Raw genomic sequence first — 22,030 nt, forward strand, 5'->3', positions numbered from 1 at the left:
TGGATATATGGACAGACACATGGATGGATGGAGGGATTCATGGATAGATACATGGGTAGATGGATGGATGGATACATGGACAGACACATGGATGGATGGAGGGATTCATGGATAGATACATGGGTAGATGGATGGATGGATACATGGACAGACACATGGATGGATGGAGGGATTCATAGATAGATACATGGATGGATGGATGGATGAATGGATGGATGGATGGATGAATGGATGGATGGATGGATGAGGGAAGGTCTGACTACTCAGGGAGAGTTCAGCTCCTTTGCTAAGGCCGATGAGCATGAGAGGGTGGTAGAGATGGATATAAATTAGAAATAAATTGGACAGGTTTCCTGGAGGTGAACTTTTGAGGGCGACTCTGGATTGTGCCTCCCTGCGGAGGGCACGAGCCCGCCCTGGCACCTCCTGGAGGACGGGTTTGATTGGGATCGCGGGCCGACTCCTGGAAGAGGAGCCGTTCTTCTGGGCTAGACGATGGTCTATACAGGGGTGTTGGCGGGTTTTTCTCTTTTCTTTCTTAGAGATGCTGAGACGGGGGGAAGAGAAAGAGCCCTTTGTGGCCCTTTTGCCAAGATACAAGGGTGGCCCAAGAGGGGAGCTCCTGGATGGTGCTCCTAACCCCAGCCTCCTGGCTAGAGGAGGGAGGGCATTCCTTGGGCAGCAAGTCGCCTTGCAGGTCATCCATCCCAAGCTTGAGAGTTCAGGGATCTAGAGAAATGACCATCATGCCTTAAGGCCCACCATTGGAGGTACCAAAGCCGCCACACAGGAACAGGGAACCTCGCTACAACTGAAGTGCCTGGAGTCGGTAGTAAGGGGGCTGGTTGCCTGTCCTTCCCCCAAGGGGAGTCCAAACCACAGGGGGAGGCTCTGGGAATGCTAATGGCGAGGCGAGACACAGTGGCCAGCTGGGGCCTCCTCTCAGGGGACTCTAAAACATGGCAGCGGTGCCGAGACTGGAGGAGCTTCAGGAGCCTGCCGGGAAAGTAGAGGCCACCAGAGAGAGGGACTGGGGGGGCCACTGACGAGCTCCTGAGGGTCCCTTTGGGTCTTGTGGGTGGCTGTGAGAGATGGACTCTCGGGAGACCCGGGGGTTCTCTGCATGATCCAGGGGGCTGCCCTGGAGCCAATAAGCTTGTGCTCGCTCGAGGACGGGCACTGGGTGCCTCTTGCTCACTTCTGTCAAACCCTGGACACGAGGGACAGTCAGGGATGTTCCCACATTAAACTCTGGTGGAGACATCCCAGGTCAGCCCCCAGACCGCCCTCGTCCTTATAAATGTGGAGATCAAGGGCCGGGACTCAGCCAGAGCACGCGGCCCTCTCACAGCTCTCTCCCTGGCGCCATTTTGGGAAAGGGGACGTAGAAAGTTGGGTAGTAAATAGAGCGCCAGGTCTGGCGTTCAAATCCAGCCTCAGACTCGCTGAGCGACTCTGGGCAAGTCACTCGTCCTCTGCCTCAGTTTCCTCAGCCATAGCATGGGAAGAGTAACAATAAGCCCTCCAAGAGGGACACCCGTGTAGAAAGCTCAGCACCCACTTGGAAGAGGGCCAACGGCTTGCCAGCAATCGGGTTTCAGAGAGGCTCCGCTGCAGCCACCAGCTGCCTCTCTCCTCCAGTCCTCCAAGCCCAGCGGCTGGACCAGAGTCGGGACGGCCCGACACCTTCCGCGTCCGACCAAGCCCCAAGCACTCCACGCGCCCGCTTCGGGGGCCTTCGAGGCCGTCGCCGACGGGTCTGAGCCCCGCCAAGACGCGTTCACGGCGTCTGGCCTCTGCCCACGCTCCGGATTCTTTGGGGATGAGGGAGGGCTCTGATCTCGGGGCGGCTACAAAGCATCGCCGCTCCCCAGTTGGGGGGACCTTTGAGAGCGCCTCCTTCGTGCCCCTACATTTCACAAAGGAGGAAACTGAGGCTGAAGAAGTTAAATGACTGGTCTGAGGTCGCAGGGAGTAAGGAGACGAGATAATAAGTAGTGATAGATGGCGCTTTGGAAAGGAAGATCTGTAACCCAGAAACCTTTGTTGGTGCTTTGGCCCGAAAAGGGCTGAATTCAGAGCCACGAGATGCGAGTTCGAACCTTGCCTCTCCCATCTGGAATGAGTCACTTGTCCTCCCTTGGCCTCGGTTTCCTCATCTGTAAAATGACAGTAAGGGACTAGCAGACCTTGAAGGTCCTTTCCAGGCTGAATTCTACGTCTTTGTTATTCACTCCCAGGCTGATGTCAGACAAGCCAATGCCTGCCCTGGGCCTCAGTTTCTTTATCTGTAGAGCAAAGGAGTTGAGCTTGATGGTAGATACAGGGCCTCAAGAGACAACTAGAGGGGGAAACTGAGGCTCGGAGAGAAGAAACGACTGGCCTGTGATCCATCTCACATGTAGAAAGGGACAGAGTTCAAATGGAACTGAGGTCTCCTGATCTTCCATCCTGCCTCCTTTCGAGTGGACCAGAGAACCACTTCCAGCTTCAAGTTCTTGGGGATCTATTGAACCCAGGACCCTGGCCTGCCTTCCCGAGAGAAGGCCCCGGCCGGTGGCTTTGGCGCCCGTCTCCTTGCCAGCACTGACCTCTAAGCCGGTGCCTTCCCCGTTCAGTCGCCTTTCCTCCTCCCTCCCTCCTCTTGTTTCCCTTCTTCCTCTCCCTTCTCATCCCCCTCCCCCAAGGAGCTGCCTGGAAGGTCGCCCCGGCAACGGCGTTTCCATCTTCTCAACTCACCCAGCAATTAGCTGGTATTTAGAAGCTGAAGACTGCCCGCTGCTGGGAGCCATTCGATTCCCACTTGCCAGCCCGGAGCCACTGCTTGACCAGGCGGACTCCAGACAGGACGGCCAGCCCAGCCCACGCACAGGCCCACGCGGAGCCCTGCTCCTTCCTAGCCTGCGTCCCCAGCCCGCCAAGGACCAGGAGGGGCCCCCCCTGAGGCCCCGAGACCTTTGCAAATCTAATTCTGGCCAGCCCCAGCCACGTGGGGAAAGGTATTTCACAGACGCTCCCGCTGAGAGCTCAGGTTGCCAGACTCCGGATTCGTAAAATGTCAGGCTCTTTGCAGGGGCCTTCGAGGCGGCTCAGTCCAGAGAAGACGGGGGTGGGGGTGGGCATGGGGGGTGTCTTTCCCCGGCTACCAGCCAGAGCAAAACGGACGAGAGCAGAGAGGAATTTTGGAGCCCCGTCTTTTCAGAGAAGGAAACCGAGGCATGGGGAAGTGACTTGTCCAGGGTCACCTAGCTGTAATGTGTCAGCAGCCGTATTTGAATGCACTTCTTCCTTGCTCCATTGTCTATGGCAGGTTCTCCTTCTCTGTCTTCCTCTCTCTCTCTAGGACTTCAGAAGTCCTTTCGGCCAACTGCAAGAGAGCAAACTGAAGTCTAGACGCGGTTTCTCGTCCACGGCCACATGCAGGAAGGGGCAAAGCAGAGACGTGCGCTCCGTCCTGCGTGAAATGGGGCTACAGGAGATCTAAGGGGAGTCTTGCTGGGGCGGGCCTGGGGTGCTCTTGTCTCTGCCCCAGAGCGCCTGCCTCGAGCCACATTCCAAGAGAAAGGCGTCAGCGGCAGCGTGAGGAGCTTCCCCCAGACTGCTCTGGGGCCCCCCGCTCCCCGGCTTGTTTCTGTTTCTGCGTGTGTGTGCCTGCACCCCGCTAAGGAGCCCCCGTCACTGGAGACACAGGGAGGGGAGCAGACTTTGGGGCACGGACGTGCGCTGGCGATAACGGCTCTGGCGATGGCTCGGGTCCGGGTATCTGCCCTTCGGCCACTCGCAGCCCACCTGGGATCTGGAAGTGGGAAGAGCACTGGCTCTTGAATCTGGAGACCTGGGTTCAAATCCAGCCTCCTTGGGCCTCCGTTTCCTCCTCCGTAAAATGCTTTAGAGAAGGAAATGGCCAGCCGCTCCGGGATCTTTGCCAAGACAACCTCTGAGGGGTCAGAAACGACTGACGCGACGGAACATCGACGATTCATCAGAAACGCTCCCCGAAGCCGGGCTAGGGTCCTCGAGCCCAGAAGCCAGCGAAGGCCCGAGCTCTCATTTCAGTGAAGAAGGGGATGGCGGAGGTAGGGAAAGGGATTATGGGATTTCAGGGCAAGGAGGGACCTCAACAGTCATCTAGGCCTGAGTTCTTCATTGAACAAAGGGGTAAACCGAGGTCCCTCGGTTGAAGGGATTGGCCCAAGGATCACAGATTTTGGCCATGAAGTCCAAAACCCACCTCGTTGTGGCAGAGCTGATGCAGACCCCCCAATCGCCTGACTCCTGGCCTCGAGCTCCCTCCAAGGCCACCCACTCTGCCTCTAAGATTTTGTTAAAGATAAGCCAGATGTGGCGATGGATAAAACCGATACAGAGCGGGTTCCCTGAAAACCACTGGCCCCAGAGCAACTCCATCTGTTACTCTGATGGCCCTGGTGAGCCCCCCACTTGCCTCAGTGTCCTCCTCTGTCAAGTGAGCTGGAGAAGAAGGTGGCAGACCTCCCTAGGACCTTAGCCAAGAAAACCCCAATTGGGGTCATGGAGAATCGAACGTGACGGAAACAACCAAATAACATAAGTTCATCAGAAACAACTCAGGAAGTCAGTCTAGGATCCTCAATCCTAGCTAGCCCAGCTGCCCAGCTACACAAGCCCAACGGGAAGGAGGATTCCTTCTCTGGCTCATGGATGAAACCAATGACTTCCTGAAGAGGTCTCTTCTGGCTTCCACGACCCTGTTCTTCCCAGCTTCCGCCCTACTTCTCTGACTCCTTCGTGGGTTCTTTCTCCTACATGCTGGCTCACGTCCTCATCTCTCTTCCCTTCTAGCTCTAGGTTCTAGGCTGTCTCCTCGCCCTGGGGAGTTGGTGTCTCCCAGATCTCCAGCATCACCCCATCCCACGCTCCCATCACCCATTTCTGACCATTTGCTGGAGATTCTCTCAGAAATGCTCCTGAAAACTACAACTCAGTCATAAAACGTCAGAGTTGGAAGGAACGTTGGCCACCCTCCGGCCCATCCCCTTCGTTGGATGGATGAGGAAAACGAGGCACAGAGAAGACCCAGAGACTTGCCCAGGGGCGCCAGCTGGCTTCCCTCCTAATTCCCTAGCAGAAGGCCCAGGAGAGCCCTCATCGTCTCCGCCTCCTGACTTTATTTCCACGAATGACAGACGCTTGTCCATCCCCCAATCTCGGAGTCATTTGGACCTTTTCTCTCCCTTGTTCCTGGTACATCCAGTCAGTAACACACGGACTCCAGACTTGGGTTTGCTTTTCCTTTCTAAGGGCTCTTCTGCAGTCTTCTCTCCTTCTCCCCCCTTCAAGTGAAGGGAGGTCCCATGGGTCCCCCAAGCCTGTCTGTATCTGGGGGTCCGCTGTGACCTGCCCGTCACCCTAACTGACTGAAGAGACGCCTCCTTTATCAGAGGCTCTGAGCTTTGCAGCAGGCCTTTCAACAGACCTCAGCCCTCAACACGGGGGTCGGCCCCTCTGAAGTGAAGGCTCTTTGGGGCCGGAGGGGAGGGGAAGCCCGCAGCTGCCCAAGGGCTTACGAAGCATCCCGGGGACCTGACTTTGCTCTGAAGGCCAGGATTAGCCCCGACAGCTGCTGGCTTCCCATTTTGGCCACAGACGCCCTCGTAATCCAATCTGCTTTGGGGCAGCTGGCTTGTTTCATCCAAGGAGGCTAATGGGGAGAGTGAGAACAAAATCAAGGATCTGGCAGTGGAAGGGGAGGAGGAGGCAGGAAGGACGGGGCTGTCTCCCGGGCAGATGTCTCTGCGAATATCCTGTGTGCATTCATTCGGGGCTCTGTTAGAGAGTTCAACTTTGGAGGCAACTAGCCAGGGGCCATGAACTTGCTTGAGACCCTGACAGCCACATCATTCTATTCGGCAGTTAAGAGTCAACTCAAGGACCTGAGCAGGATGAATGATGGCGCAGGGAGAAGACAGCTGGAAGAAGGCATTCAACTCCCCAGGAATGGAGAGGCAGCCTCCCTTGGAGCCAAGCCCTGGGTTCTAATCCTGCTTCTGATATAGGGTAGCTGGGTGACCCTGGACAAGTCACTGAAACATCCTGAGTCTGTTTCTTTATCAGCAAAGTGGTAACAACGATAATAGCCTGTAGCATCTAGCCTCTGGTAGCTGCTTAAAAATAGCAGTCAGTCTTGGCCAACAGGAAGTTTGTGTCCACTCTATGGCAAGCACTGTGGCTGATCTTCATATGTCAGCTGAGGCAATGTGCACGATGGAAAGAGAAAGCCAGCCTTAGAATTAGGAAGACAAGTCCTATCTGACCCACATTGGCTCCATGACCTCAGGCAAGCCATTAGCTCTCTGTCATTTGGTTGTCTCAGTCCTGATGGACTCTCCCTGACCCCAATTAGGGTTTTCTCAGCAAAGGGACTAGAGTGGTTGGCCATTTCTCTCAGCCCGTTGATAGAGGAGGACATGGAGGCCAACAGGATTAAGTGAGTTTCCTGGGGTAACACAGCTAGTAAGTGTCTGAGGCTGGATTGGAACTCAAGTCTACTTGACTCCAGGTCCGGCACTCCTTCCACTGCCCTGAGGAACCCAAGAGTCTGGACCCCCAAAGTACAGGGTGCTCTTTCCTCCTCCTCCTCACCTCTTCTAAGCTGCTCTGGGCTGCCTGGGCAAGTGAACATGAACCTGAGGAGCAGGCTCTCTGAGGCAGAAGAGTAGAGAGTGCGGGAGATTCTGGGTTAGACTATAAAGGACCTGGATTTGAATCCCAACTCCATCCCATATCCCTCTGTGGCCTTAGGCCAATCAGCTTAGGAGGAGGCTTAGGCCTCCTCCACTGACATCAGCTTTCTCACATATAAAATGAGAGGGATCACTGCCCTCGAGGATCCCTCCTCACTCTCAGGCTCAGGGTCTATTAACACCAGGGGTGCTGCCAGGATCCCACATTTCTAGTCATAACAGTCTGCTTAATGCCTGAATCCCTCCCTCTTTCCAGCTGTGCCTTTTAGCTTTCCAAGTATAATAACATTTATGAAATCATGACATTTATGGAGGGCTTGAAAGTTTACAAATCTGAGAGGCCCCTTTATTGAGCAGACAGGGCTCAGAGCTCCTGATTCAAACCCCAGCTTTGCCATAGGAGCTGTATGACCTTGGGTAAGTCACTTCCTTTCCCCTGGGCTCCAGTGTCCTCCTCGTTTCAATGGGGAATTGGCTAGAGATCCTCCTGAGCTCCTTCTAGCTCTATAACCCCTAAGGGAGCTGCATCTTATCCCCCAAAGGCAAGAATTCCATCGGCCTCCCATAAAATCAAGGCATTCCTCATAACTCCCAGTGCCTCCTGCTCTTGGGGTCACTCTCTCTGAAGAATGGCTTCCTGCTTGGAGGAGCAAAGACTAACATGAGTAACGTGGAGCCCACTGCAGGGAAACTGTCGCTCAGCTCTTGAGCTGCGCCACTCCCTCCTCTAGTCTCTATCCCCACGGCTGTCACTTCACCCCACTCTCTCTCCTCCCCAGTGCCATCTTTCCAGCCATCAAGCGTGGATGCTTAGAGGCACCAGCCAGTGTGCCAGGAACTCATCTTGTTCAGGGACCAGGAAGGGCAAGAAGTTTCTTTTCCTTTTTTTTTTAAACCTTTACTTCCCATCTTAGAATCAAGCCTATGTATTGGTTCCAAGGCAGAAGAGTGGTAAGGGCTAGGCAACGGGGGCTAATGACTTGCCCAGGGGCACACAGCTAGGAAGTGTCTGAGCCAGATTTTATTCTCCCATCCCTAGGCCTGGCTCTCCATCCACTGGACCATCTAGCTATCCCTGGTGTAAAGTTTCAGTGTGACATCCTTGAGTCAAAGATGGTGATTTCCTCCTCACCTTCCCAGTTCTAAGCTCTCAAAGTGCCCAGCATCTGGAGTCTCCTACAGTCCAGTGCTAGAGAGCCATACTGGCCCAATGGGGGCTGTTTGGGGACTGAATTGAGGAAGATCTGGGTTCAAATGTTGGCTCATGTTCACTAGCTATGTGACCCTGGGCAAGTTACTTTCATGTAATTTTTGTGTCTTAAGCAACTTCTAAGGATTTATGGGATCACAGTACCTAGAACTGGATGGAACTTGAGAGGCCACCTAGTAAAATCCCTGCATTTATAGAGGAAGAAACTGAGGCCCAAGATCACATGGGGACTAAGCAGCAAATTTGAACCCAGGTGCCTGGCATAGAATAGGCACTTAGTAAATTGGATTATCAGATTTCCAGTGGACTAAGCTGTTTTCCATAGTAGAAAAGCACTGGCTCCAGAGTCAGAAGACCTTGGTTCAAATCCTACCCATCTGCATAACTTCAAGGACATTTCATCTCTCAGGATCTCAGTTTACTCAATTGCAAAATGAGTGCTTTGGCCCCAATGGCCTCTCAAGACCCTTCCAGCTCCAGAACGACAACTCCAAAGACCCCATGATCTCCTCCAGGACAAACAGGTTGCAATCGGCCTTCGTGGAGGGAGGTCTCACCCTGGGATGTTCTCCCATTCACATCATGACATGCTCTTCTAGAATTCAGCAATTTTAACTGGAGAAGAGACCTGCATCCGTTCAGATCCTAGTGAAAAGAGGCAGCCCATAGGCTCAGGAACAGGCACTCTCTTCTGGTTCTTGGCAATCAGGAAGTTCCTGTTTTCTATTCAGTCCCAGAGGAAAGCAGAAGTGGCAAGGGTCCCATCACAGTTTGTGCCTGTGACCGGGGGGTGGGGGGTGGGCAACCACCCAGAGAATGTTTCGGCTCCCACAGTCTCTCCTGTCTTCTATTTTAGAAATGAGGAACCGAGGCCTTGGGAGGAGAAAGGGCTTGCCCAGAGGCACTCAGCAAGAAAGTCCTTTCCGTACTACTAGATGAGTCGGGCAGTCTTGGGGTGACATTCCTCCTAAAGGATAGGTCAGCAGAACTTAGATGCCCAAGGGACCTTTAAAGGGGCAGCTAGGTGGCAGTGGCTGAAGCACCAGGTCTAGAGTTCGAAGCACCTGGGCTCTAATCTGGCTTCAGATACGTGTGCCCCATGCCAAGGCATTAACGGTGTTTGCCAAGCCCTTCTGTCATAGAGTTGTTACTAAGATGGAAAAGTAAGAGTTTAAAAAAAGAAGTCATCTAGTTCAAACCTCTCATTTTAAAGGAGGAGGAAACTGAGTCCCTGTGATGGGAAGAAACATCCAAAGTCACAGGACAATAAGGAGCAGAGCCAAGACTTGAACCTGGGTCTTTTGATTCTAAATCTCCTGCTCTTTTGAAGCCTTTACCTGTTTAGGAATCAGTCAGTAAGCATTCATTAAATGCCTTCTCTGGGCTTGGGAAGGGGGTAAGCATTTATTAATAATATATATACACATGTATATAAATGATATATGATAGTATTGATAAGTACCTACTATGTGCCAGGTACTGTGCTAAGGACTAGGGAACCAACAACAAACACAAAAACAGTCCCCACCCTAAAGGAGAGAAAGCCCAGAGGTGGGAGTTTCTGGTTTCAAATCTGGTCTCAGACCCTTCCTAGCTGTGTGACCCTGGGCAAGTCACTTCACCCCCATTGCCTTTACCACTCTTCTATACTTAATACTGATTCTAAGACAGAGGTAAGAGTTTTTTAAAAATAGGAAAAAGTCAACAGAGGAAAGGCATTAGGTGGCATATATAAAGGAAATCATGTTAAAGAATTAGCCCTTCAGCTGGGAAATGAATGAACCAAATGTGGTCTGGGAATGCAATGGGCTATTAATTTTCCATAAAAAAAGATTGAATTTTGAGGAATACAGTAAGATCTGTTATCTATTATGCTTCAGCTGAAGTAAAACAAGTAAGAGTACCAATCATGATCTCAGACAAAGGTAAAGCAAAAATAGACCTAATTAAAAGGTTAAAGAAGGAAACTACATTTTGATAAAAGGTACCTTAGACAATGAAGCAGTTTCAATAATAAATATAAGTACTAAATGGCTTAGTACCCAAATTTTTAAAGAAGTTAATTGATTCCCAGGAGAAAATAGACAGTATAACTATATTACTAGGGGGCCTCAACATTACCCTCTCAGAACTAGATAAGTCTAACCAAAAAAAAAAAGTTAACAAGGTGAACAGAATTTTAGAAAAGTTATATTTGATAGACCTCTGGAAAAAAACTGAATGGGAATAAAAAGGAATATACCTTTTTCTTAAGAGTGTACTATACTTACACAAAAAATGACTATGTGTTAGGACAACAAAACCTCCCAAACAAATGCAGAAAAGCAGAAATATTAAGTGCATCTTTCTCAGATCATAATGTGATAAAATTATATTCAATAAAGAGCCATGGAAAGAGATTAAAAATTAATTGGAAACTGGGAGCAGCTAGGTAGCTTAATAGAGGGATAGTCAGGCCTGAACCAGGAGGTCCTAGGTTTAACTCTGAACTCAGACACTTCCTAGTTCTGTAACCCTGAAGAAGTCACTTAACCTCAGTTGTCTAGCTCTTACCACTCTTCTGCCTTGGAACTGATACTTAGTATTGATTTCAAGACAGAAGGTAAAAGTTTAAAAAAATTAATTGGAAACTATACAATCTAATTCTAAAGAATAAGTGGGCCAAAGAACAAATCATAGAAAGAATCAGTAATTTTAATGAAGAAAATTATGAGACAATATACCAAAATTTATGGGATACCACTAAAGCAGTACCTAGGGGAAAACTTTTATCTTTAAATGCTTATATCAACAGATTAGAGAAAGAATAGATCAATGAATTGGGCATGCAACTAAAAAAATTAGAAAAAGAACAAACTTAAAATCCCCAATTAGACACCAAGTGGAAATCTTTTAAATTATAGGTGAGCAAAAAAAAATTAATTAAAGGTGAGGTTAATAAAATTGAAAGAAAGAAAATCATTGACTGAAGTAAATGTTAGTTTTATGAAAAAAAAACTAACAAAATGGATAAACCACTGGTTAATTTGATTTTTTTTAAAAAGGAAAGGAGAAATGAGCAGAATCAAGAGAATAACACATAAAAGGATTATAACAACATAATAAAAAGATTTCTGAAAGGAAATTAATATCTAAGCAAACTCTTGGAAGATGTGATGACTGCTCCACCATCAATATACTTGAGACATTGGAGAAAATGAGAGATACTTCAAGTTTAGAGAAGGATAAATGCCCTGAATTTCAAAAGAAAAAAAAGGGAAGAGAAATTTGCAAACTATAGTTTTTTGAGGTTGACTTTGACTTCTAGGAAAATTCCTGAAAGGATCATTAAAGAGATGGCCATTAAGCAAGAAGAAAATAAAGTGAGAGAAATAACTAACATGGCTTCTGCCTATGCCAGACTAACCTCCTTTCCTTTTGGACAGGATTACTAAACTAGCATATGAGGAGAATTCTGTGGCTAGAAGTCACCTAGATTTTAGAAGCTAGGTAGAACAGTAGATAGAGTGCTAGGCCTGGAGCCAAGGTAGTGAGTGGTAGAGCCAGGATTCAAAATTAGGTTCTCTGAGTCTAAATTCTGTGCTCTTTCCATGATACCACACTGTTTCCTTTGTTGTAACTGTCAGGTGGGTTCTGTTCTGGGACTAAATATGGTGGCCCATTGAGGCTTTGAGATGGCCCCTTCTCTGGCCAATTAGGGACATTTGGAGTCTGTCCTTAAATAAGATACTCTCTGCTAACATCTCAGGGGCAGAAAGAAGTCCAATCCACCCTTGACATTCTATCCCTCTGAGGAGGAAATGTTTGGTCACTTTCATCAGCAGCTTGAGATTTTTTGGCCCTTGTTGCCCAGTTGGAAATGAGGACTGAAGGCATGTTTTCAAACTTCTTCTCCATCAAGGACATGAAAACAGGAAGTAACTTGTGCTTCCTCCCACTCCTATGACTATCTGGCTCTTTCTTCCCAGGCATGAAGTCACACAATGCCAGTGTTGGAAGGGACCTCGTTGGTTACCCACATTCGGTGACAGAACTAGCAGGTGGTCCTCTAACCTTTCCTTATGGACGTCCAGTAAGGGAATGTCTGTTCTCTGGTCAGGAAGTTTGTCCCGACACAAAACCTGCAGCAGTCTCTTTCCAATTCTACCCTGGTTCTGCCCTCTGGGGCCAAGTAGATCAAGGCTGATCCTTTTTCCACATGGTGGCCCCCTCTGATATCACGTCCTACCTAAGTTCTCTCTTCTCTAGCGAAACCTTCCCTGATTTTTCAGTAAAACCAAGGACGCAGCTCTGGGTCACATGGGGAGTTGGGGGCAAACTTGGGGTTTGAACCCAAGCCTCTTCAAAAAAGAGTCACTAAACATTGATAACTAATGGCCTCCAGGCTCCTTTGCACCCAAACCCCAGTCTTCACTCTTGTTATTCTTGGGCTTTAGGGCTAGTCCTCAACTTCCTTTCGGAACCATGCTTGATGTCACGAAGTATCTAAGGATCCTGGAACAGAGCCGGGGAGTATTCAGTCACCCTCAGTGCAAGCATAATAAAGCAGGCAGGGCAGGTGAGCTGTGGACACGGGAATGCCGCAGCCAATAGCCCTGTGGAGAGCACAGAGTCTCCTGTTCCTTGGAAGTGGCCAATAAAGGCAGTCAATAAAATACCAGAACCAACGACCATCATGATGCAGCCCTTTAAGGCTGGCAAAAGACGTTCATGACCTCATTCAAGCCTCAGAACAATTCTGAATTCAAATCTCTCCTGGACCAGCTGTGTGACTCTGGGTAGGTCATTTAACCCCTTGACTTGGGTTTTCTCAGCTGTAAGATGGAGATAAGTAACAGCTCTGACCTGCCCGGGTATTCTGATCTTTTCTGTTTGAAAAGGAGGGAATTGACACCAAGAGAGGGTTAGTGACGGGTCCAAGTTCACAGTAGAAAGTGGAGTCAGAAGCTCCAAATTCAAATCTTGCTTCTGACTAGCTGTGTCATCATGGGCAAGTTACTTCTCCCTACCCCTCAGTTTTCCCATCTGTAAAAATGAGGGAGCTGAATTAGATGCTCTTAGAGCTCTGATTTCTATGGTTATAAGACAAGCAGAATGTATGCAAGTTAAAGCAAGACACAATGAATTCTGACCTAATTATTTAAGGGGTGACACAGAGCACAGAGTGCTGGGCCTGGAGTCAGGAAGATGTAAATTCAAATCTTCCTTCAGCCACTTACTAACATTGTGACCTTGGATAAATCACTTAAGCTCTTGTTAAGGTAGGTAGACTTGGGAGGTTACTAAGCACAGTTTTGAAAGATAGGTGCTATTATCTCCAGTTTATAGATGAAAAATTGAGGTCGACAGAAGTTAAGTGACTTGCCCAGGGTCATACACCTAGTAAGTATCTGAAGCAGAATTCAAACTCAGATGTTCTTGAATCTAAGTCCCTTGCTTTGTCCACAATGCCAAAGATCTCAGGTCATCTAATCCAATGTTGGTGTTATTTAGTTGTTTCAGTCATGTCTGACTCTTCACGATCCTATCTGGGGTTTCTTTGGCAAAGACAATGGAGTGGTTTGTCACTCCAGCTCATTTTACAGATAACGAAACTGAGGTAAACAGGATGAGGTAACTTGTCCAGGGTCACAAAGCTAGTAAGTGTTTGATGCTAGATCTGAATTTAGGTCTTCCTAACTCCAAGCCTGGCACTCTATAGCACTGAGCCATCATCTAGTTCTTCCCATCTACTCCAGTGACATCATTTTCTAGAAGAGTAAACTGAGGCCCAGAAAAATGAATGGTCCAAGTTTGAAGAGACAGGAATTGGCACAGCTGAGGTTTGAACCCAGGTTCTCTGGCTCTTCCCATTGTGCTCAGCTGTATCGACCAGAAGAGAGAAGGCTGAACTTAGAGTCTGCGTTGGAAGCCTACTTCTGTCTACTGCTGTCAGTGGCACTTTGGAAAGCCATTTTTCCCCTTTGGGTCTCCCTTTTCACCAACAAAACCAAGACCTCTGTAGACCCTTCCGACTCTTCCTCCAAGATCCCGTGACATCACAGGTTGGTGAATAAGCAGAGTCTGTCAAGTGCCCCAAGGCATCAAGGTTTGACCAGAGGCCCAGAAGGAAGGAGCACGCAGTCAAAGTCCAAGAAGAAATACAACAAAAGGGCAGCTCCAAATGAGGGGGAACCAAAGGCTCCCAACAGGAGAGCCTGCTTTAAAGGCTGCCACGAAATTCTGACTCTGTGTCTGCTCTCGACTCCTAGCTGGTGCCTGGGACACAGGAAATACTCAACAAACATTTCCTGAAATGTTGGAAAGAGCACGCGCTGACCCAGAAAGGTGCTGCAGGAGGGATTTTCAAGGATGAGAACAAGTGATTTCTAAAAAAAGTCTGCAATCACATAGAGTAAAACCACCTGTGCGTCTGCGCCTTTGCACGGCTTCTGGAACTCCTCTTTCAAGCAAAGATACGACCACTAACACCACCCTCTAAGATGTCAACGGTGCAGTCAGGCTGGCCAACATTATATGAAAGGGAGGTCTTGGCCTCCCCACTCCTCCACAAGGCCCAAAGTTGGCACCAGCAAAGTCCAAATGGGCTTTTTTCATCCTGCCTAGAGGAGCTTCTTGCCTGAGTGTTTGGATTCAGTTAGATCCTCAAGCCAGGTTAAAGAAACATTTTAAAAAATGACAATAAAATAGAAAGGATAAATCATTTTTGAAACCTCTCTCTAGGGCGACTTCCCAAAATAACCTTCTTCTCCGGCCCCTACCCATTCCTTCTCCTCCCACCTGGAAAAGGACCCAGTCAGCTTGGTTATCATGCAGATGGAATTAAGAACAGAATCTCAGAGCTGGCTGGTGTCTGGGATTATTAGTTACACACAGCTGGACATTTATCTCCAATGGACGATGTCACGTTTCCGTGAAACCGAGGTGGGTGAGGCATAAACAGCTCCTTCGGACATTTCGATCTGGGGTTTGTCCATGGAGTCCCCTTTCCAGCTTTTCCACATCCCTTTGCCAGCACTATGCCCACTGCAAATGCTCCTCCTCTTGTATCAAATGAACAAACTTTTATGAAGCCCGCCAGCTCCCAGATATCCCCGCCATATTCAGAGATATGAAGAACAGCGAGAAATCCTCACGTTCCCAGGCTTTGGAGGAACAGAAGTCTCTGTCCTGGGTGTGTCAGTAACTTCAAAGGGTTTTCAGAACCAACGGCTCATTCGATGGAGCTGATAGACCCAAAAAGGGCTTCTCTGTGGATATCTCTGGTCCTTTTGCTTCCGAGACTGGGAAACACCAGTCCCAGGATGGGAGGCTAAGAGTTGGAAGGGAATTTAGAGGTCATCAAATCCAGCCTCATCACTTTACAGGCGAAAAAAAAATTCTGAATCCATCAAATAATCAATCGACAAACATTTCTTAAGCACCTACTTTGTGCCAGGCACTGTGCTAAGTACTTGGGGATACAAAAAGAAGCAAAAGACAATTCTTGCCCTCAAGGAGCTTACGTTCTCCTGGGGGGAGATGACCAACATGGGCATCCCTTCCACATCAAGATGTTCTCCATCTTGGCTTTGATATTTTGAGGGTCACCGTGAGAAATTAAATGGGAATTTGGGGGAGTTTTGCAGTTACAGTTGTAGATGGCACACACAGGAAGGTCAACACGGAAAAAGTTTAGAAACTCAGAAATGCATCGTTCACCCCAAATTTAATAAGGTACTATAACGCCCCCCAAAAGAAAAAAGAAACAATGTAGACTTCTTTTCTGGAACGAAGGAAAGGCCAAAAATGTTATGTGGCATGTCCAGACCCCGAGGGCCCGCCATGCCGATAACCCCGTGGTGTGGAAGGGAGGACTGTTTATGCCCAAAGCTGGATTAATGAATGATCTCTGGAAGGTTTTCATTTGGGGTAAACAATTGTGAAAACAGTCTCCTCTGCTCGCACTCCTATCAGCCAGCAAGCCTTTATGAAGCACATCCCAGGCGCCAAGATTTGTACTAAATGCTAGGAGTCGAGAGAAGGGAAAATAACTCCCGCCATCGAGGAGTTTCTGTTTGAACGGAGGAGACGCAACATGCAGAGCACTGGCTAGGCGCTCCTCCGGTGAGGGCTCCCACATTTGTTCTCTCGAAGAGCTTGCTTGTCCCCCTGCTCTTAGACTATCACGGACAAGGATCAGGACCACTCTCTGGTGTGGGTCTACACCCCCCCTACTCATCACTCTGAAGCCCTGTTCCTCATTCTACAAATCAGGAGCGATTCCTGTTTATACCAAACCAGCCACTCAGAATAATGACATCATTTCAGTCATGGCCAGCCCTTGGACACCCCGTTTGGAGTTTTCTTCACAGAAATGCCAGAGTGGTTTGTTATTTCCTTCTCCAATTCATTTTACAGATGAGGAAATGGAGGCCAACAAGGTTAAGTGACTTGGCCAGGGTCACCCGGCTGGATCTGAATTCAGGAAGATGAGCCTTCCTGATTCCTGGCCATTGGATCACCCACCTGCCCCAATGACAACGCTAGGTCTGAGCTGCTTAAAGCTTAAAAGCAGTTCCATGTGAATGAGCTGAGGGACCATCATGCCCTACAAACTCACCCATGCTCTGGTTCTCATTCTGGTCCTCTCAACATTCGGTACCTCTGAAAACAGCTTCCTTATGAGGAGATTTTATAAGTTTTAAGTCCTTAAAACTTTTCTGTCCCCTTCAGGCAGTCACCAAAGCGTTCCCATAGGAAAGGCCATCATCTCATACCCTTTACACAGTGATTTAATCCATTTGATCTACATAAAAGTTCAGCTTCTGCTCCCTTTTGCCAACCACGCTGATCACAGCTCATTTAAAACCTGTTTTCTTATGCTCACATTTTGGTAGCTTTTATTAAATGAAAGTTTTTTCTGCCCTTTACAATCACCGAACTATTCCTTTACAAGCAGGAATCACTTTACTTCCTTCTGAAGTTGCTTTGTTTTTTTTACTTATGCGAAAGTACTTTTTTGCCCCTTTTGGCCTTTAAACTCCCTTATCCATAAACGGACACATCAGAGATGGGGACAGCATCGCCTTAGAAGGGAAGATGGCGAGGTGGCCCAGTAGGTGGGGGGCTTGGAGTCAGGAAGGTTCTTCTTCTTTGGTTCCAATCCAGCCTCAAATACTTCCTAGCTACGTGACCTTGGGTGAGTCACTGGTCACTTCCTCAGAAGAGGCCTTAGCCCTCTGAGACCAAGAGCGGCCTCTGGCAGACATCCTCTGAGCTGAGCCTTGAAGGAAGCCAGGGGGATGAAGGCACGGAGTAAGGTGGGAGAGCAGCCAGATCTCAAGGAAGGGAGGGCCAAGGCCAGGGAGAGAAGATGGAGCGCTGGAGGCGAGGGCAGCCCCGTGCCAGCAGGCTGAGTCACCCGTCCGGGGCTTGGGGGTGGGGCGGAGGGGACCCCGCGCTCGTGGGGGGACAGGAAGACCTTCTCTCCCTGTCCTGGTTTTCTGGGCCAGTCCTCAGGCCTTCGTGTTGGCCCACAGACACAAGTGTGGCGCTCTGGGGAAAGGCCTCAGAAGCCCTCCAGGCCGTTTCTGTCCCCCCTCAGGAGCCCACGAACATGAGGAAGTCCCTGCCAGCCAGTCCAGTGAGAAGCAAAGCCCTGGAGGGGGGAGAGCCGTGAGATGCCCTCCTGAGAGGGACCTGAAAGCTGAGGGAGCCCTCATGGTTCGTGCACAAGGGAGCGGCCGGCGGGAGCTGCCAGGCATGCACAGCCCACGCCGGCCCTTCTCTGGGGCCGTCCGGAGGGAAGGCGGGATCAACCCGAAGAAAGGCTGGCCCGATGCTGGCCCAAGGGCGACTCTGTGGCATGCCGGCACGGAGCCAGTGATTGAGGGTCTCTGGGGAAATCCTGGGTGGGGCCAAACACTCCTGTTGCCACGAGGAGGGCAAGACCTAAACAGTGAGAAGCTTCCAAGCTCAGAGCTGGGGCTCTGGTCAAAATGAGGGCAATGCTTCTCCTTCTGGTCCCCAAGCGTCACAGCTTTAGAAACAGGAGCGATCAATACGATTTTAGTAAAAAAAAGACTCAACTTTCATTTTAGAATCAATATTGAGTATTCGTTCCAAGGCAGAAGATCAATAAGGGCCAGGGAATGGGGGTTAACTGACTTGCCCAGGGTCATACATCTAGGAAGTATCTGGGGCCAAATTTGAACCCAGGCCCCGGTGACTCCAAGCCTGGCACTCTCTCCACTCTGCTACCTAGCTGCCCCAATGTATCTATTTTTCAACTGGTCCCACATTTTCTGAAAAATGTTTGTTTTTATAATTCTGAAGGTTCCTCGAGGGTCTCCTCTGTAGCTGCATCCCCTCTATCCCCAGCATTTAGCCTGGCCCAAGGAAAGCACTCTGTAAACCGTCTCTGTGTTCTTCTCTCTTTCTGGAACCCTCCTTTTTCCTTCCCACCTGCAGGGCAGCTCTCGTGGCTGGGACATCCGCCCTGGCCCCATCCACGATGGCCTCACAGCTGCCCCCACGATGGCTCCTGGTTCTCCTCTCTGGGCCACGTCTCTTTCTCAAACTTCCTCATTGTGTATTTTCCTGTGTTCTGTCCGGATGGCTAAGGCTTCCTGTTCCCGATCTACACCTTCCCTCCCACCTGGCCTAGAGGGTCCTACCATACAACCGCAACGATGGAGAAAGGAGGCCAGCATGGAGGGGCATCAGCGCGGGGGTGGCCGAAAGCACAGTGTTCTTGGAATCAGGACCAGACTCAGAGCTGGCTCCGATGCCAACTACCTGTGGCACTCTGGGCCCTCCTGCTACCTTCTCTGAGACTCTTCTCATCACTAAAAATGGAGACCCAAGAAATCTTGGGCCAAGGAACTCCCACAGAGCCTGGGGCCCTCCTCTCCTCCTCTGGCCCATGAGGATAAGAATCCCAGCATTGGAAGCTCACCAGCCTCGGCCATCCAGACTGAAGCTAAAGACCTCCACGGAAGGGGATCCAAGCTGCCTTTCATCCTCCTTCTGAACAGGTCTAATGGATAGGAAGTTTCTGCTTTCATCAAGAATACAGGGGCAGCTAGGATGGCCAGGCCTGGAGACAGGAGGTCCTGGGTTCAAAATCTGGCCTCAGATGCTTCCCAGCTGTGTGACCCTGGGAAAATCACTTAACCCCCATTGCCCAGCCCTTATCGCACTCCTGCCTTTGAACCACTCCACAGAATTGACTTTAAGAAAAAAGTAAGGTTTTAAAATAAAAAAGAATTCATCTAACTCAGGGCAGTTAAATAGCAGGATGCCCTGGAATCTAATCTGCCCTCAGATACTTTCTAGCTGAGTGACTCTGGGCAAGTCATTTTACCTTGATTCCTGGCCCTTGATGCTTTTCTGATGTAAAGATTAGATTTGGCTCTCTCCTGATTGTAACAATGAAGGTATTTAGCTCTTCCTTGATTGTGAAGATTAAATTGTAATCCCCTGTCTATTTTTAGATTTTAATCCCCAAAGCATAAACACAGTACTTAAAGTTGAGTATGGAGATCTACCCATTTTGGATTTTAACAACAAAAAGGTGTGAACACCCATTTCATACATTGAGTGGGAGGTCTGTGACCCATGTGTGAAAGAGTGGGCAGTCCTGCAGTGGAGTGTCAAATGTGATTGGTAGACATAAAATTTAGGGGAAGTGACACAAGAGAAAAAGGTCTTTAAAAGTGGAAACAAAGACACACAGAGGAGACACACTCAGACTTGGAGTGAAGACAGACTTGAAGGGAGTCACTTGGAGTGGAGTCACTTGGAGTTGAGGCTAATAAAAGAATCTGCTGATTGAACTGACAATGTGGTGAATGTAAAAGCTGACTTCCTTCCTTGCCGTGGCCAGACCTTAGAATTTCTATCTGGCTCAGAGGAATCTCTCTCCCTCTCTCCCTCTCCCTCTCCCTCTCTCCCCCTTTCTCCCCCTCTCCCTCTCCCTCTCCCCCTCTTCCCCTCTCCCCCTCTCTCTCCCTCTCTCCCCCTCTCTCCCCCTCTCCCTCTCTCCTTCCCTCCCTCCCCCTCCCCCTCTCTCCCTCTCCCTCTCTCTCTCTCTCTCTCTCTCTCTCTCTCTCTCTCTCTCTCTCTCTCTCTCTCCCCTTTTCTCTCTTTCTTAATATCTTCCCTCTATTGTAAAAATAAATTACCATAAATTCCATTTTACTTTAGTAATTCATTTTTGGGATTTAGAAGTTAAATCCCTGGTGACCAATTAAATATTCAGTCCAACCATATAATTAATACTGCCTTACAATCCATACTAGGATAGAAGGTAAGGGTTTAAGAAGAGGACACATCTTCCTCCACTCATTGCTCTTGCTTCTTTCCCATGGACATATGTAAGAAGCTTTCATTTCATGTAACCTACACAGATGGCATCTTCTCTTTTTCCATCTGGAGCCCTGAACAGACCCTGGCAGAGTCCCAGAGAGCACAGGTCGGGGGGAAGGCCCAGGGATACTCCACAGATTCCACACACTTGGGGAAAACACAATCTGAACATCCAACCCAAAGAATGGAGGAAGGAAAAGACCGACTTACTTGACTGTCTGACCCCAGTCACACCAAAGATTTTTGTCAATCTCGTCCATTTCCAATTTAAACTTGGTGAGGCAGAACTCATTCAGGAGTTGGCCAAAGTCTGCCTCCGGGCAGGCAGTGACCAGGATGAAGCAGTGAACTGAAAAAGAAATGGAAAAGGGAGATTTCTCATTGGGTTGCCCAAGAGGGGAAGTGTAGCAGAGAGGAAAGAGCAGCAGGCTCAGATGCAGGAGCCATCTGGGTTCGAATCTCACTTGAGCCACTCTCTGAAGCTCCATCTCCCCATCTGTAAAACGGATTCAGTGAGAGACAGGACGGTATTGTGGTTAGAAGACTGGCTTCAGGGGCAGGAATACCCATGTTCATACCAGCTGTGTGATTCTGGATACATCACCAAACCTCAGTGCTCCGGGTTACAAATTCTACACTGACGTCCTTTAGTTGGAGTAGGTTTCCTTGTAGAACTCATGGCTCTGAATTTTAAACTCCCCTCCTCCCAAACTCAGCTTTTGCTAATGCTTTCTAGTTGTTTAATCCAATATGGTAGAAAGTGCATTGACTGGAGCCAGAGATTTTCAGACATTCACTGCTGAGGCTCCAGAGAACAGATGACAATAAATCACCATAACAATAGCAACGAGTGACATTTCTGGAGCCCTTGGCTGCCTCTCTGATATCATCTGAGCCTCCCCACAACCCTGACAGATAGGTGCAGGGGCATTTGTGTTCCTATTTTACAGTTGAGGAAACTGAGGCCTCAGAAGGGGAGAGGACATGTTCAGGGTCCCACAGAGGAAATAGAACCAAGATGGCAGAGTTGAAGCATGGAAAGCTGGAACCATGGAGAATCCTCTCCAACCCGCCTTAAGATAATGCCCCAAAACAAATACTGGGGTGACAGAACCAACAAGGGGCAGAGGGAAGCCACTCTCTGCAGTAAACAACTTGAAAAATAGGCAGAGAGGGTCTATTTCACTGGGGTGAGAGTGGTCAGAAGCAAAGCCATACACTGAGGAGTACATGGGTCCCCCTCCCCACTTACTGCTCCAGGGTCTGAACCTGGGCACATGCCAACTTTGAGACCCTGAGACCCTGCCAAGCCCAAACACAGAGCACCCCATGCCCACTCCTTAAAGTTCCAAGCCCTAGAGCAAACTTGCAGTGAGGCCCAGAGTCCTGGGTGCAAGACAGTCTGCAGTACCTGGTCAATTCAAGACTAAGAGGAGGCCCATAGCCCCTGCCCAAGTCTGTTGTGAGGTCCCAAGTTCCATCATGTGGCAGTCTGTGGTGAACTGGGCTGGTGTAAGCCCAGAGTAAGGCTCTGAGCCTCTGCTTAAGACAGCTGTGAAGACCCAATCCCCAGCACATCCCCAGTGCAAGGCAATCTGTGCCTGGCTAATGCCAGCCTAAGAGGAGGTCCAGAGCCCTGCTGTAGCCTGAACTGAGGCCCCAAGCCCCAGGGCAAGGCAGTCTGCTATATATGTGGCCTGTGTAAGCCCAGAGGGAGGCCCTGAGCCCCAGAATAAGGTTGCTCACA

The 22,030-nt window shown here is 49.3% G+C and overlaps 1 protein-coding gene across 2 annotated transcripts in view; it reads right to left on the bottom strand.

Annotated features, from left to right (window-relative positions):
- The window catches only part of RAMP1 (receptor activity modifying protein 1), a 94,218-nt gene that overhangs the window by 40,141 nt on the left and 32,047 nt on the right, over positions 1-22,030 (bottom strand). For both annotated transcript variants that reach the window (XM_016429354.2, XM_016429355.2), the window contains exon 2: positions 20,494-20,632. In XM_016429354.2, the coding sequence (XP_016284840.1) occupies positions 20,494-20,632 (139 nt within the window). The remainder of the gene's footprint in view (positions 1-20,493; positions 20,633-22,030) is intronic.

Source organism: Monodelphis domestica, chromosome 2 (genome assembly GCF_027887165.1).
Source record: "Monodelphis domestica isolate mMonDom1 chromosome 2, mMonDom1.pri, whole genome shotgun sequence".
Lineage (NCBI taxonomy): Eukaryota > Metazoa > Chordata > Mammalia > Didelphimorphia > Didelphidae > Monodelphis > Monodelphis domestica.